The 18,510-nt window shown below is 30.6% G+C and overlaps 1 protein-coding gene across 1 annotated transcript in view; it reads right to left on the reverse strand.

Moving 5' to 3' along the window:
* Positions 1-17,692, reverse strand: part of LOC142317257 (sorting and assembly machinery component 50 homolog) — a 61,661-nt gene extending 43,969 nt beyond the window's left edge. The window contains exons 1-3 of the mRNA XM_075353664.1: positions 17,507-17,692; positions 3,473-3,556; positions 691-792 (exon numbers count right to left, since the gene is read on the reverse strand). Of these exons, the coding sequence (XP_075209779.1) occupies positions 691-792; positions 3,473-3,556; positions 17,507-17,527 (207 nt within the window). The 5' untranslated portion in view covers positions 17,528-17,692. The remainder of the gene's footprint in view (positions 1-690; positions 793-3,472; positions 3,557-17,506) is intronic.
* Between the last annotated feature and the right edge of the window lie 818 nt (positions 17,693-18,510).

Genomic DNA, 18,510 nt, shown 5'->3' on the forward strand with positions numbered 1-18,510 from the left:
AAATCGGTCCAGCAGTTCTGGAGATATAAGGAGTGCAACACTGAACACAGACACACAGGCATATGTGCATGCAAACACACATACATATGAACATCCAGAAAATTTCTATTTGGTTTTTTAGGTTCCTTAGAAATCAAAACATCAAGATCCGGTGAAAACCACATATGCCCAAGTTGGACCGATTAAATACTTTTCCTTCTAAAGCTATAGCTCTGTTATAGTGCTAGACGGGAAAATAAAAGGAGCTCATAAATACTGTAACATAAATTCAACTAGTTACTTGACTCACTGATTCATTAGACATTCTGGATGAAAGTTTTAACACTTAAAAAGTGTAACTAATGTTAAGAAAAAATATTGGTATCTAAAAATAACCAATTTTGTAACATTAAACTGCTGGTACTAGCAAGTAATAAGTATCATTATCGCTATTGCTACTGGTAGCAATATTAATTTTATTATATTTTTTATTTATATGTATTACCTCACAAAATATTTTAAAGTTACAATATTTTTTTTTAATAAATAGAGAAATCAAATTTGTAAGTAAAACATGGTTATTGAATCTTGCCTATTGTTAACCATCATTAAAGGATCAAATAATCTTAATATTTTAAGTTCACAATAACACTAATCAATAAATAGAAAAGTTATTAACTATATACAAGTAATTCATAAAGAATTACATACCTCTTCAAAATTTGAAACCAGAAACAAATCCTGAATTGTTCTTCTGATAATATCATCTCTTGTTCGTACCAATCCTTCAACATTCACTTTATCTACACGAGCCTATAACATAAACAAAATTCATTTTATTTTTCAATTATTCAAATTATTAAATTAATCTTTTTAAATTAATTTATTTGCTACAAAATTTTTTTTTAGTACATAAGATTAGTTCATCTTATGTACTAAAAAAAAATTTAGTTTATAATTTAGTTCAATTATAATAATTTCAAAACAAAAAATAATTTGCATTTTTCCTACATTACATTTGTGATATTTCCATATCTTATTTATGATGTGCATTTTACAAAACCTGTCTATGTCTTGCATGTACATCATAGCTTTATCAAGGGCAAAGCCCACAATTCTGTTGTTTGCAACTATACTTGGTGTTGTATATTGCACAAACATATTTTTAATGATTAAAGCTATGAAATACATATATATTTATACCTTGCTGTCTAAAAGTAAGAATAACATTTATCTGTAAGTAGTAACGAATGATATAAAACATAGATTATAGTTTTCCTATATAATTTCTAACAGCCTTCAGCATTCTCTGAATTTTTGATATGTAATCAGAGGTGAGTTTTGATCAAGTTGCAAATATCAAGTTCCTAATATGGAACATCCTTACATAAAGGAAATATCATGATCTTTTTTATGAGTCTGAAATTTTCATTATAATACAGGAGGAAGTCGTGTACAAACTAGTTATATGATGAGGCATCAATAGATGTCACAATAAACACATTTCTCAAGATTGATTTTTATTATTACATTGTTTTTTTTCAAAAAAAGCGTGCAAAGTGTGGTGATGTTTAGGATGGTAGATAATTAAAAAAAATCTTTGTAAAATTTATATTCTTTTAGAGAAATTAGCTGTGAAACTTTTAATGGTTCAAGAGGCTTTAAAAAAAAAGGATTAACAAAAAAAAATTAATTAATCATTGTATCATGTTTTAAATGAGGTATAATATGTACTTAAAATCCAATAAAGATCTGTCTAACCTTTAACTAGCTAGAAAGAAATAAAATTAAAAATCAATATAGATCGTCAGACCATTGATGACAATTCTGAAATGACAGGTTATTTTGGAGATCACAGCAACAAATATTAGTGGTAGATTTGAAAATAAAAAGAATTTCAAAAAGATTTATTCCTGAAAAATAGAAAATAATCAATTATTATTTTAATTTTTGCCACAATTTAAAGGAACAAGTACTAAATGACCCACAGTTTTTTTTCTAAATTTGTGACTAGAGATTAAGACTTTTATTATAATTTCAATCTGGGGGAAAAACAAAGCATGAAACCAATGAAAACATTGAATTCACCAACCTAACAAGATATAACCAACCCTATTCAATGTTAAGACCACACCACATATTCTTTTATGTTAATAAAATGGGCACAACACATTTGTTCCTCCTGGAAAAATTACAATCAACAAGTTTATTTGTAGATATTGAAAAGAATATACAAAAAAATTGAGGAATGAAAAAACCAAATGTGTTGAGTAGAGGTGATTGTATCCTTCATCATGATATTACCTCTTCCAACATTGTCTTCGGTGTGCACAATTTTTGGTACGAAATAACAATATAAATCTTCCTCATTCTCCTTACTTACCAGATCTCATTAACATGTGACTTTTTACTATTCTGTACATGAAATACCAAATCATATGGGAGATGTTCTGTTAATATCAATGAAGTGAGCACTAAATCATCAGCAAAGATCTCTAGAAATGTTTCCAGCGGTGGGAAAAATGTAATATCAAAAAACATTACGGTTTAAAGTGAATACAAAATCAAATCAAACAGATTGAACTTTAAAAAATAATTTACAGTGGATAAATGTTATTAAACCAAACGAACTATTTAAAAAGTAATTTCTGTTTTAATTTTATTTCAAGAATTTTTCTACATCATGACAGGATGTAACCTTGGTTAGAATCCACTATGTTGGTTGATTGGATATGCTTGGTCTTGCCCAATCTTAGAATCATCAAATAATAAATGACATCACTAACTTGCCGAAACAGCTAAATATAACAATAACATACAGAATTTTAAATCCTATCAAAAGTAATTGTTTCTTATATGTAAGGTCCAGGTTTCTTATAGAAACCTGGATCCTGTAATACCACAAAAAGATTTCATCATAGTTTACGAAGGTACACCAATAATAAATACCAACATTTAATAACACATCATTTTATCAAATTTTAACACATAATGTATGGAAAATATAAATGTAATGTACATGTTTATAAAACAGAAACATAAAATATAAGTTGCTTTACAAGTGAGGCACAAAGTAATTTAATGAGCAGAGCATATAAAATGCATCATAAATTAATCATTAATTCCAACACAGCATTCACTGTTATAATTACTAAAGCCAATTAACCAAACAAAAATTTAGATAAACAAATAGATGAAAATTTTGAAAAATGAGATTTAAATAAACATTAAAACTAACTCGTAAATTAACTTATTTTAATAGAATAAATTGTGAAAGATAAGAAGGCATTCACAATTACCATTATATTTCAAAAATAGACCGTATAATTCTCATTACAAGAATATAAGAATTCATTAAAAATCATACAACATACATTACTATATATTTTAATAAATAAGATTTAACAACATTTGTTAATAAACCATTAAATGGTTTAATTATAAATTTGAAAAAAATATAAATTTATCATAAACCATTAAATTTAATACTAACCTTCACATTTTGTAAATTTATTGTCTTTTGTTCTTTGGTTACACCACTATCTAGTGCCTCACTATGTGTGATAGTGGTTTTTTCCTGAAATAAAAATTAAAATGTAGATATAATAAAACAATAAATGATGGCAATAAAATACAAATGTTTTTAAAAATCATTTTAAAAAAATCTGTTATGATAGCTACCTTTCAGAATGAAAAGATCATGAATACTAGCAATTCATACCATACAATTGGAGATTAAAACTCAGTGATATTAGCATTATATTAAGGTACAAATGGTGTAAATTTAAAAAAAAAAAAATTACAAAAATGTTACATTTTTAAAGATATTAATTTATAGATATATATGAGGTGTGTCCAGAAAATAATCAAACTTTACTTTTTTAATCTTTATTATTGATTTTACAGATTATTGATCCTTGTCCCCTTCAAAGTTCTCCTCTCCCTTATTCACACATCTTTCCTGGCAGTGTTTCCACTACGTGAAGCAGTCCAAATGAAGCTACCCGGGATGGATAGCTTCATTTGAAATGTTCTTTAAGGTCCTTGAAGAATTTGCTTTAATATCATCAATAGCCTCAAAGCAGCATGCTATCATTGATTTTAATTTCAGAAATAAGAAAAAATATCACAAGAATGGCGAGTAGGTAGGTTGAGGGAGGACAGTAATATGATTTTTGGCAAAAAACTGATGAATTGACAAAGTTGAGTTTGAGGGCATATTGTTGTGGTGAAGAAACCACGAGTTGTCTCGCCACAACTATGGTCTCTTATTGCGGATTTTTTCATGTAACCTTTGTAAAACGCCTTCATAGAATGCACAGTTTACTGTTTCACCTCAAGACAAGAATTCAAAATGCAGAATTCTATTAAAACCGAAAAAACAGAGAGCATCACTTCGACATTGAATCGAGACTGATGTGCTTTCTTAGAGCATGGAGACATTTGCCAATCCATTGCGATGATTAAACTTTTGTCTCTGTGTCGTAGCCATAAACCCCGCTTTTGTCTCCAGTTATGATTCTTTTCATGAATGTTTTACACGTCATGGGCTTATTCAAGAAGTTGCTGACAAACATCCACTCAATGTTTCTGCTGTTCGGTCATCAAACGAGGAACAAACTAACTTTGCTGCAACTCGATGCATGTTCAATTTTTCAGTCTAAATGTCACGGGCATGATCCAATTTAGATGCTAACCTCTACAGCAAGTTCTCTGACAGTCAACTGTTGATTTGCACATACCAGATTGTTAATTTTCTGAAAGTGGGTGTTGTCATGAGTTAAAGTTGAAGGCCTTCCTGGTCAAGGGTCATCTTCAATTGACTGATGACCACTTTTAAATCAAGCAAACCAATCGTAACATTGCTTACGACCCAGAGCATCATCCCCGTAAGCTTATTTCAAAGGTTGAAATGCATCTGTGAAAGATTTCCCGTGCTTCACGCAAAATTTTACATTGTATCGTTGCTCCCGACTTAAACATGTTGTACTCAAATATCAACAATCCAAGCATATGTGCTTACAGAGATTATGCAGAACACAATGCTGCCAACCACAAGTCACTATATCTCTGTTGGAGAGCAATTAAAAATGTTCACTTATTTTCTGAACTGAACAGACATATAAGTTTTATTTATATTATTTAAGTGATGGAATTTCATTTTTTAGAATCTATATTATTAGATACATATTAATATATACATTTTTAAAACAGAAAGGCCATTAGTTATATTGTTTTTACAATGGTTCACCTATAAATCTCTCAAATTTTTAATTCAATAATTGTCAAAATGGTTACTACAATCTCTCCTCCTATAGGTACTATGAGACTCTAAGGGAGCATTGAACACCAACAAAGTGGTGGGGAAGTCATAAAATTCAGGAATTTAAACTTATAAACTTATTTAAGTTATAGTCATTTCAAGAAATAAATTTTTTTTAATTAACTTTTTTTTATTGTTCAGAAAAAATATAGATTTTCTGTAATACAGTATTTAAAATTTTCCTGTAATACAATGTTAACTTATAGTGATTTATTTATAGAAATAAAATTTACAACAAAATATATCATCATGTATGATGTGATGTAAAAAAAGAAATATGGACAATTATTAAAGATTGTGAACCTTTGAAATTAAACAGTCTAAACATCTGATGAAGGAACAATGGTTCTTGAGCTTTAGGCAACAACAAACAATCAATTCATTAAACAAAGGGATGCAATCCCTTTGTTTAATGAATTGTTTAATAAAATAAACACACTATTTAAAAAAAAAAAATTGGTAGAGCCTATTGATAGATCACACTGTAGCTTTGTTTAATTACTATTTACAGTTCCATTCTGTCTTGTGCTTAACCCTGTACCAAAATACATATTTTAAGATTAAGATTTTTTATAACTGCTAATTCTAAGATTTAGTACTCTTTTACTTTAGTTACTGCAGCTAATTTTGTATTATTTGTACAATAACAGGTTTAAACAATTGTTTTCAACAACTAAAGACTTACATGGTTGTAAAAATTATCTACAATATTCATAACAGAAGCAAAGAAGTAATGCATTACATAAAATATCAAATATTTAAAATATTGCTTTATTCTCTCACCATAAATAAACTACTACCAATATGTTTCATTTACCACAACATACTTTCCAACAAATGTAATAAACCACTAAATTTGGAAGAACACTTGAAAAAAATGCCTGGTAGTGAAAGATAAGACATAAATTAATTTCAAACTCTCTAAGACCGATATTTAAAGTCAATGTAGTTTACATTTCTTCTTCCACGTAAAAATACGAAAAGAATGGGTTGTGCACATATTACTGCTTTCCAATGCTTATTGTCAAATTGGAAAAATCATATATAACTGGTGAAGAGTTAATGCCACTGGTTAATGAGGTTCAACATATTGTGTTGCACAGAATTATTATTATGAAATTCCATTAATTAATAATATTGTACAACAATGAACTGATGAAATGGCTACAGATGGAGTCACATAATGGTTTTTTTTAAGTAAAACTCATTTTCATGATAATTGGATATCTTAATGAGGTTCAACATATTGTGTTGCACAGAATTATTATTATGAAATTCCATTAATTAATAATATTGTACAACAATGAACTGATGAAATGGCTACAGATGGAGTCACATAATGGTTTTTTTTTAAGTAAAACTAATTTTCATGATAATTGGATATATTAACTTCATCAAAAAAATGAAGGCACATTGTTAGTTTACATGATTTTTAATTACAGATACTACACGAAAATCCAAGTTTTTTGTTATGGAAGAATTTTTAAGAAAAACAGATCCCATATGCAAAATGTAATATCAGTAGCAACCGATGGATGTCAATCGATCATAGATAAATTACTTATTAAAATAATCAGTGCTGAATCTATTATAAGACATTTTTTAATAAGTAGACAATATTTTTAATAAATAGAAGCAAAAAGTCTAAGTTAACACTTACACTGTACATGCAATATAACATCAATCAACAAAATTAGAAGAAATAATTCCCTCAACAACACATTACTTGAACAATTGGTTAAAGTCAGCAATGAAGAATTTAAACATTTTTTACATCACACTGAAATTTGCAGGTTGTGGATGATGGGTGTGTGGTTTATTTTCTTAGTATTTAAAAAATATGTTTTGGAATTTTTTACAAAGATCTGGCTGCCAACTTGAATAAATTTAATAGCGATATAGCTTATACATGAGATTTGCATGCACAGATTAATGATACGAATTTGCAGCTACATGGAGATAAACTTAATTATTAAAAGGTTGGTTCTCATAGCTGCATTTGTTTCAGAACTTATTCTTTTCAAATGTAACTTAGGAGATGAAGAATTTGACAAGATTTCTAAATCTTTCACCACTGAGGGAAGTTGTATGAAACTGAGATTTAAATTTACAGTCACTATCTGGTAGCTATGTTTAACAACATGGCCAAACGATTTGAAGATATTCTCATCATCAAGAGAACGGGCTGGGATTTTAGATCAATTTTCAAATGCATAGGAAATAAAAAGTAAAATTGTAAGAATAACTGAATTAAACAATCAATGAGGAGTTAATACAGGCATTTAAGAATAGTCTTTATATGTGGCTGATATGGCAAATCCAAAACCTCTATCCTGAATTTCAGGATACTGTGAAAAAGCTTCTGATTACAATTCCATTGGCTTAGCTAATAAAATGTAGATTTAGTGTCATCACAGAAAAGTATAATGATGAAGGACTATAAATGTTTGTGTGGGATTACATAAGGTTGCTGCTTCCTAATATCAATCAAATGTCAATTGCTAATTGACAACCAGTATGGTTTCCGACCGGGCAAGAGCACTGAGGATGCCATACTAAAGGTGATAGATATAGTTTCCTCTAGTCCATGTAAATATGAATTAGGGATTCTTCTGGACATATCCAGAGCATTTAACAACATATGGTGGCCCTCTACCCTGTTTTCAGATGCAGAAGTGCAAGTGTACATGAAATGAACTAGACAGAAGTGCTCTCAAGTTATTTCAGCCATCGGACAGTTTCCCTGCGTGATGGCGGCTCGGAGGTTCGTAAAATCTTAACTATAGGATGCCCTCAGAGCAGTGTTTTGAGTCTCCTTCTTTGGATCATAGAATTCGATTTAATGTTGTGTTGAAGTCTGCCATGTGGTTGTCGTGTCATCGCTTATGCTGACGACGCACTGCTACTGATTGAAGGGGATTCGCTTAACGAAGTAGAGTTCTGAACTGCTCATGGTTGTAGGACACTCAGACTATGGAGTCTCCAACATAAAATGATTTTCAGCCCAGAGAAAACCACAATGATGTTGCTTAACGGCCGATTGGCTGCTTCCCGACGAATCCGGGTTCGGATGGTTGGTCTACCCATTCGGTGAGTTACGACTCAAAAATACCTGGGTGTTATCCAAGGAACATCTACCGTATGTAGCAAAGGCCGATGATGTTTTTTATGTTATCCGTAGGATCATTCATCCTGATTGGGGGTTGAATTACCGTACTATGCGTATCCTTTACAAAGGTGACGGCGAAGCTGTATGCTGCGCCTGTCTGGGCTCACCGCATGGCTTTTAGGTATTGCGCGGACATTTTGCTGCGGGCCCAGCGACTCCTCTTGCTGGCTGTTATAAGCGGTTACAGAACAGTGTCGCAGTAGGCAGTCTGTTATAGCTGGAGTCAAACTAATAGATATCTTGGCTAATGAGCGTAAGGAGCGCTACATTTCCAAGGTAAATAACCTACTGACGTCAGAACGAAAGCAGGAGATTGAAATCGGGGTCTTGTGTCTTGGCAGGTCAAGTGGGACGAATCCCCCACAGGTCGCTACATGCATGGTATATTTCCTTCCTATAGTGTCTAATTTAGGTGCGATTATATGGGTCTCCCCCAATCGGTATATCACAGTTTCTCTCCAGGCATGGTGCCTTTCGGTCGAGTTTGGCTAGGTTTCGTTTAGTGGATTCGAGTCAATGCCCGTATTGCGGGACTGGGGACTGATAATACAGTGAACCACGTCCTCTACGTCTGTCCCCGACACGAGGTCAAACGAGCTGTTAAGGAACTTGAGAGAATACAGTCCTTTCTGGATCTCCGTAACGATGATCCGCGAGGAATGGTCTATAGTGGCTGGTTTTCTTCGAGCCCTTGCGGTGTGTAGGTTTGCAGAGGTAGTTTAATCGAGGTACTCGATCGTGGTAGGAAGCCGGGTGGCTAGGGTTCCGGTTTAGACATTGGATTGGTTGGAGGTAGGCGCATTGGCATCGTGCCACGGTTATATTGGTATTGATTGTGATTCCATTTGGGGCTCCCGCTGGTGGGGGTGGCTGCGCTGCCGGGTTAAGGTAGTAGTGATCGTGATTGAAATTTTGTGTTCTGCGCAGTGTAATTTAGTGGAATGGCAACTAAACGAAAGAGGGTAGTCACTTTCATGGAAGAAAAATTTAATGCTCTATTTTATATACATAAAGGGAATCTGCAAAACAAAATTTGTGATCAATTAAGTGGAGGAAACCAAACTGTTTCGGACTGGAAAAAATACAGAAAAGTGATTAAAGATTTCTGTTCGAAAATGGTGGCTACAGATAGTTTAGACAACAGGACGACTATCAGAACGGCAAAAAATAATCAGCTAGACAAAGCTTAATTTATGCGGTTTACCCAAGAGAGGGCGCATGAGGTTCCTTTACCACGTGCAATTTTACAACCTAAGGCTTTAATCTTAAATGAAAAATTAGGCGGTGATCCGTCATTCACAGCAAGTTCAGGTTGGTTAGATAGGTAGAAGAATCGCCATTGAATACAGCTCAGTGTATCAAGGAAAAGTTTATCAGGCGATCGTGCTGCTAGCGAAAATTATAAAAAGAACATTTCGAAATTTATCACCATCTCAGATTTTCAATGCTGATGAGACGGGATTATTTTTTAAAATGCTACCTAAAATGACTCTCGCCTCAAAATTGGACTCCGTTGCTAAGAGGCATAAGTCTGTAAGCAAAGGGAAACGATTCTTTTATGCATCAAGTTTAACCCACCGGGTTGGTCTAGTGGTGAACGCGTCTTCCCGAATCAGCTTATTTGGCAGTCAAGAGTTCCGGCGTTCAAGTCCTAGTAATGTCAATTATTTTTACACGGATTTGAATACTAGATCGTGGATACCGGTGTTCTTTGGTGGTTGGGTTTCAATTAACCACACGTCTCAAGAATGGTCGAACTGTACAAGACTACACTTCATTTACACTCATACATATCATCCTCATTCATCCTCTGAAGTATTATCTGAAAGGTAATTACTGAAGACTAAACAGGAAAAAGAAAGTAATGCGTCACGCAAGTTGAAGCTCCCACTTCTTGTGGTAGGAATATCAGCAAAACCTCGAGTACTGAAGAATATTAGTAATTTGAATGCACTTCCATGCATATACAAGTCACAAAAATCAGCATGGATGTCTTGCGACATATTTAAAGAATGGTTTTATTCATTCAGAGCTACCACAAAAAGCTGTTTTATTTACCGACAATACTCCTTGTCATCCTGATGCATATGACTTGAGAGATCAATTTTTGTAAAATTTTTACCCGCACAAACGACAGCACTCATCCAAACTTTAGACTAAGGTGTAATAAAAGCCTTCAAACGATATTACAGAAAAAAAATTACTTATAAAACTTACTGAAAGAAATAGTGAGGAAGCTAGAGTAAATGTTTTAGATTAACTTAAACAAATTAATATTAGAACAGTAATTTACGAGTGTGCTTCAGTACGTAACGAAATTAATGCTTCTACTTTGAAAAAGTGTTGGAACAAAATCTGGCAAGAAATGAAATCTGAATGCAACACTGTGACGACTGCTGAAATAAATAACAGTTCCTTAAAAAAACTTTTAACTGTTTAGAAGATTTATGTACCGTCGAAGTGAAGATGTAGCTGAATGGATTGACTACGAAAATGATGTAGAGATCACCAGCGTCTATAGCGATGATGATATCGTGTTAGCTTGTTCTTCAAATCCACATCCCGATATCGAAAACACAGAAGACAGTTCAGATAACGACTTCCTCAAGGAAGAAAGCAAATGATCTCTCTCGAAGCTATAAGAGCTTCTCCGCTGCTTATACAAGCAGCAAAAAACAGAGCAACATCATTAAAGCAAAAAACTTTAAAAGTTTTTAAAAGTAAAATTGTTTTAAAAGTAAATAAACGTTGATGTAGCTGTAAGTTTGAATTTGTATTTCAATTACTATATAAGTTATTTGTTAATAGGTACTAAGTTGATGTTAGTTTCAACATCTTAGATCAGTACTGCAGTGATTTCATTAAGCTGTAGTGTACGTATATTATACGTTTCCGGATTATCCTGAATTTCGTTTATCCGGACAATGTCCGGTCCATCTAGTCCGGTTAAACGGGGTTATGTTCTGTATTCTAGTTCTAATTATCATCTGATATATAAAATAAGATTATATTCGTGTCATTTAATAAATGCCTAATTAGTATCTTTACTTACTTCTGAGAACCTTTATTAGATGGAAGGAGCAGCAGAAGGAAATTGTTCTGAAAAGTAAGTATCGGGTGGAAAAAGTTTTGGAATCACTGTTTTAGCCCAATTTGAATATTAAATTTTTTTTAAAAATTTTTCTTACATATGCGAGTTAGATAATATTGAGTATTTATAAATAAAATCCAAAGTTTTGTCAGGTAATTGCTAACAATGCATTTTTTCATCATGTCTGTTTCATACATAAAGGAAAGAAATACCTATAGGCTACTCAATTTTTTCTCATTTTCACGCACAAAAATTAAACTGATCTTAATTTCATTATTTATATATAAGAACAAGTGAATAGCAACAAAACCATATAACAAACTTGCATACTTAACACTGATAAAAATCTTAGCTACTTAAAATTTCAACAGGAGGCCAAACCTGCACTTACAAAAAACGGATTTCTGGCTTTCATTCACATAGAATGCAACAACAAAAAAATTACAATAAAGGTAGCAAGATGAAATATTAAAATTTGCTACAACTTAATCAAGAAACTTTTTTATAGATTTTGATTGGGGGGCTATGACTCCTTGCTGAAGTTGTTAAAAGAGGTTCAATTTTTATGATTTATTATTGTTAAAATGAATTGTTTATGATTACCAGAGAATATATCTAGCAAAATTAAAAAGAAAAAATTTAAACAGAACAGTTTGAAACAAATTTGGTAGACATTTTCCAATATATCATGATGAAACCAATCCATTTCTAAATGTAATTTCTACACTACAATTTAAAAAAAAAAAATTGGGCAAAAACGAAAACCAGAGGCACTTTCTAAAATCTTTTTGAGCCTTTTATTAGATTTTTATATTACCGCTGAAGTTGTATTACAGTAAAAAAAATTCAAGTAATTAAAATAAAGCGTATAATAATGTTTCTTAAAAAACCTTTTTTAAAATTCCAATCAACTCCATCATCCCTCTTCTTACATGAGGAAGACTGGTTCTACGGCTGATTGGCTCATACCATATTCCAGAAAGTCTTCAGAGAAATCATATGCAACTTTCTAGGTTTAGGACATTGTGAACTAGCTGTACCCATTGTTCATGTAATAAATCCACCTGTAGTTCATTACAACCATGAATTCTTGAGCTACGATATCATGCTAATTAGAACAACTGAGGAGAGAGTTGAGGAATATTTTATAACTTCCAGATCTATAAAGATGCACCGTACTTCTGGGGATGAACTTCCAAAAAAGTCACTTTTCAAGGTTTATATTTTCATATCAAAAAATTTATTTAAGAGCGTGAAAGTACCTCCTATCTCGCACACTCTTTGAGACAATACATAGCTATGTATTAGTAGTACGAGAGTAAGAAATGTGTACTGGACGAATACTGTTTACTATTAGTAGTATAATATGTATTATCCAGAACACGCACATGACAGTAAAAAATAACCTTCTTAAAAAAAGTAAAAAAGAAAGAGTAAACAGATACATATTTCTTTTTAATTACAGTTTAAAACAAGCTTGAAGCTAATTATACAATTACAAATTATCATGTTTAAATAGTAAAATGCTTTACATTCTGTGAATTCAAAATGTTAAATATAAAATTCAATGCAAACAATCTGGGTCAAGATTAAACATATAGACAATACAATTTACCTAACTCGCATATAAATTGTTCAAAACTTCCAGAACTTCTGGAACACCATGTCATATGAAATCATAGTACGTAAGTAGGTACTGCTGCATTGTGATATACTTGTGACTAATCAGATATTTATTGCATCATCCTTTTCTAATTATTGCCTTAGCTACAGCTATTCGTTCACAAACACACATGTAAAGTGTGTTTTGCAAAAAAAGGCTCATATTCATTAACAGCAAATCAACGAAAAATTTTGTTTAAAATTTCATTAATTATTTACTGAGGCTAATAAAATAATAAAAAGAAGTTTATAGTAATCAGAGCATGAGTCATATTACGAACAATTTAAGAAATTTAGGGGTGATCATTGATCAATAAATTATAACCTGCATGACCTTCATGTGAATGCTCACATTTCATCAATTCTAATTGTGAAGTCATGTGTTCCTATCATTATTTTACATTTAGCATAACAGAAAAATGTAACATAGTGATAGGATCAATTATTATGATAAAATTAAAAATGCATCATATTTTTTATCATGAATCCCATAATCACTTTGGATCACTTTCCAACTGTCAAGAACTATTGGATCATGCTAACAGGTTGAAATGAAAACTGTATACAAAGAACTATAGTACACGGTGAAACATTGATTCAATGTGGAAACAAAGCTACAATATTCACAGTGGGTCAGAAAAAGATTCAATAATATTAAAAAAGGGACGAGAAATAAATCATGTTAATTGGTTTTATAAAAAAAAAGTTTTTAATTTAAAGATGTCATGGTTTTATGGCATTTTCTTAAATGTTGAAACATCTAAAGAAAATTTATAGATGGATCTATGCATAATCCCAAAAGAGGCCCACCAGGACTGCTTCAAAAAGTGGTTAGGATTGATGCATGACACAAGGAGAAAGTTATTTTGAAAGAGATTATAAAGCTCCATAACTTAAGAGGTTTGTCTGAAAAAAGTTGTGTACATTTTAGAACACGTTTCAAATATTACATTCTGTATGGTGTAAGCTGTCTTTATAACCAAGCACCATTTAAGCAAATGTTCATTCTTAACTGAAGTTATTCATGATAAATTAGTTATTTATGATAAATTTGCACTGCAAACAAAGGAAAATGAAATAAACCATAATGCTGCATTTTTAAAATAGATTATCTTTGAACCTAAAGATCTTTGGCCATTTTTTTAAAATAATGTTCTTGAAAAATAGTATAAAAAGAAAAATATGTATTTTTTTCTGTCTACTAATACCAGAAGTAGAAAGTTTTTTAAAATAATCCATACATATATATGGATTATTTTTAAAAAAACTCTCAACAACAATAAATATATATATATATATATAAATATATATTTATCTGAATAAGTACTAATAAACAAAACACATGGTTCTATGTTAGATGAAATAATGCATTGTATACAAAATCTTAAATATCCAGTATTTTATTTTGGTATTTTATCATAGATTATATGCTTTTTTGGTTTTAATTTAGTTTCAAATTATAAGTCAAATAATATTATTAAAACAAAAAAAAAAACACACATTGTTTTAAACCTGTTGCTATAATACAACTTTATATAGGAATTAAAAATTTTGTTTTAAATCTTATTGTTTTTATAAAATTTATATGCAATATGAATACTGCCAAAAAACTGTTACCCAGAGTATGTAATTCAATAGCACAACTTCAGAAACCCCACACAAGTGCAAAAGATGTAGCAAAATTTATCTGGAAGTTAAATCCAATTAAAAAGGGTAGGCCAACAATTAATGATATTGAAAGAGCATTAGCACTAGCTGTAAAACAAAAAATGCTTGAAAAAACAAATGAAGGAGGTTACAGACTAATCTTAAATACCAATCCTAAATGTCTTAATTTTCCAGTATGTAAGTTAAGAACAAAAAAAACACAGACTGCTCGTAAAAGAATTAACACAAAGCAAAAACCAAAATCAGATTCTGATTTCAGTGAAAATAGTCAACAATATTTTAAGCAACAACAGGAAGATCTTTCATCAGATAATACAACAAATGATTCTTCCAATATTATGGAATATATCGGAAAACATAATCATTGCAGCTGCCGCTATCATGCACTATACAGAGGTAACGCATCAGGACAAAGTTCATCCAATAATAGCGATGTATTTGCATGTAAACTAACAAAGTTACCACTTAAAAATTATTGTAAATATGATTGCCAATGGCATCGATGTGGATGCAGAGTCAGTAAATGTAATTATGACAGACTGTACAGGTTAAAGCATATTGCAGCCTGCTCATCTAATGAAATTACCATTTCAAGCACAGACAGTATATGTTCCCAGTGTTCTTAATTATATATTCATATGTACAGTATTAAAAAGGTTTTAATAATTTCAATTAAACTTTTCACAAAAGCTGGCCTTTCACTGTTCTTTAACTATGATAAACCTATAAGTAATTAATTTGACAATCTAATAAGATTTTAAGGTAAATATAATTTACCTATGCCAAAAGTTACAACAGAATAATTAGTTTTGTTAGATAATAGTTAAATAAAATCAGAAATCAGAAATTATGGATGCTAGAAAACAAGCATCCATAATGCTGCTAGTAAAACAATTTTCACAATATAATAAATATTATCATAGTGTGTTAGTTTATTGAGTAATTTGTTGATACACTGAAATTTATTAATTTAAATCCTGATTTGGGTCAATAACTTACATCAGAAATGGTTTATTCTTTTTTTCAAATTCATCATGTAAGCTTGTAAACGGTGATGATTTAGCACTTCTGCTATTTCATCACCACACGGATCTGGAGGAAACCCATCCAAGAACGTCTGGTGTAGGTCTTTTTATTTTTATTACTGGTATTTCGCACACCAAACTCTCATCAAGATGTCCAGAGGCATAGACCTCAGGCGGTTAAGTAGAATACAACCTAATTTAGAAAACTGAGAATTTTTCTTTTTTTAATGTCTGCTAAACACTTACTTTTTAATTTCCTTAGCAATACATTCAAATAAGTGATTTATAGCCATCAACCTTGAAAGTACTTCCATAACTTTCAATTTTCAAAAGTAAATTTACGTTAAAATTTCTACTCACTAGCACTGTCAAAATGCTAAAATTCAACATTATTATGGATATAAAATGAATAATTATATAATTATTATTTGTGGATTAAATATAAAACACTGTAGTGCTGCAAATCAAGAATTATACTTTCTTCTTCAAAAACATTTAAAATAAATGATGTCATAATCAGTAAAGTCTGTTTTAATATATTCAGTTATACGTATAATCATAAAAATACTATATAAAATGTTACAAAGATATTTCCAAACTAGTTATAAAAACTGAGTTAACTAAGGTAATAAAAATGGGCACATCTTTAAAAAATTAACATAGTTTTACAATTAAAAGCATCAACACCATTTAACCAATCAAATGAAAATGACTTTAAATCCTGCAAATGCTTTGGTAGTTATTGAAAATATTTATATCACCTACATGGTAGTTAGAAAAAGGAATTATGACATGACAAAATTTCTGTGCAATTTACACAATTAAAAAACAGAACCAATTCAGAAACTAAATTGACAGTATATTTTTTGCTATTAAAGAAAACAAAATTAATTACATTAAACTAAAATAATACTACATTAAGTTACACACATAATATGCTACGTTTATGAATGTACTAATTCTGGTATAATGTTTGGAAGCATGAATAGCCTATTTAAACATGAGCTAAATTTTTATATGATCAATGAACAGTAGAAAATGAATGGTAATCATTCATGATTCATGATTCGCTGGTGGTGAATGTCACCACCAGCGTTAGTAGACATATCTCTCCAGCAATGATTCTGAAACATTCTACTAAAATTAATTAAATTCGATTTTTTTCTTTATCAGTGGTCTCATAACTCTTACCCATTATAAATAGCAAATTAAGGGAAATAACAGTATTTTCCTTAATTTGTTTAAAGTTTACTAACATTATAAGACCGCTAATAAAGAAAAAAATCGAATTTAAGTAATTTCGGGTTTTTAATAACAATTATGATAAACCGAATGAAAGAAAAATCAATAAAAAAATAAGACATTCACACCAAACTACAAGATTGTGAAACATAACCTCAACCTAAAATTAACATTTCAACATTTCACTGTAGTGCGGTTGTTCTTAATGAATATAACTTAAATTTGCTAATATTAGACCAAGCACAGCATACAAAATACAATAATAACAACAAACGCCAACGTTTAAGCGCGAACTAAACACATGTACAATGTTATTCAAAGGTTATAAAAAGTAGATAATAACCTACCTTTGCATACACCGTTCCCATTACAGCAACCTAGGATTATGAAAATATCTTCCTTAGTAAATCATACAAAATGGAATACATAATTTAGTACGTCATTACTATAAATGGAAACACATCATTAGATACTTAAAAAGTCAAATTTCTCAAACCCAACAGAAATCGTAGTGATTGTATCACTAGTTACCAACACTACGAACAATACTTTACGTTTCCAAAAGTGCAAATGTAGCTTTGTCCGAAACTTGTGGATTTAGGAATATTTTGTTTGGTTTCCTGATAAATATCACCATAGAAGTATCCAAATACCACAAAAAATGAAATTACACTAATGACCCATTTAAATTTGAGGTAGCTTTAACAGGTGGTAACCCTTATATCATCGTGACCGCGTAAATTTGAATGCGTTTAACAGAACATAAATAACAGAAATAATTTAACAGCTGAAAGTACGTTTAAAATGTAAATTTGAATTAACATATGTAGGTTCCATGATTGTATAAATTGTAAATCAATCTTAAGATTGATTTTCAATTATAACTGTAATTTTAAAAATATAATCATGATTTTTCATAAATAAGATGTTAGGCTTATTTTTGCCATGAATTTTGACAAGTACAAAAACGTTTACTGTGTTGTTGGCATTTCTTGAATAAATATGATTCTGAACAATGAAGAAATTTAAAAATGTTTTAACTGATTATATGAAATATTGCAACATTTAACATTAAATTTCTTTAATGTTATTGTTGAGATGGTGTTCTGTTGTTTTTAATTGTTTTAGTACAAATATTTTCAATTTAGTAATTAACAGCTGTAAATTCTAGTTAAACTAAAAATTATCTACAAATTGGCTGTAAAATACCTTTCCATGATATAACATTCAGCTTGCTATCATTTTATGTCTCAGGTGATTATAAAGATTAGTCAGCTGCTTTCATTTACTAAAGTGCCAGTTTTGTTTGAAGTTGATGTAATTTTCATGTGTTTAGTAAGAATTTTGATAT

This window comes from Lycorma delicatula, chromosome 1 (assembly GCF_047948215.1).
Source record: "Lycorma delicatula isolate Av1 chromosome 1, ASM4794821v1, whole genome shotgun sequence".
NCBI classification, from domain to species: Eukaryota; Metazoa; Arthropoda; class Insecta; order Hemiptera; family Fulgoridae; genus Lycorma; species Lycorma delicatula.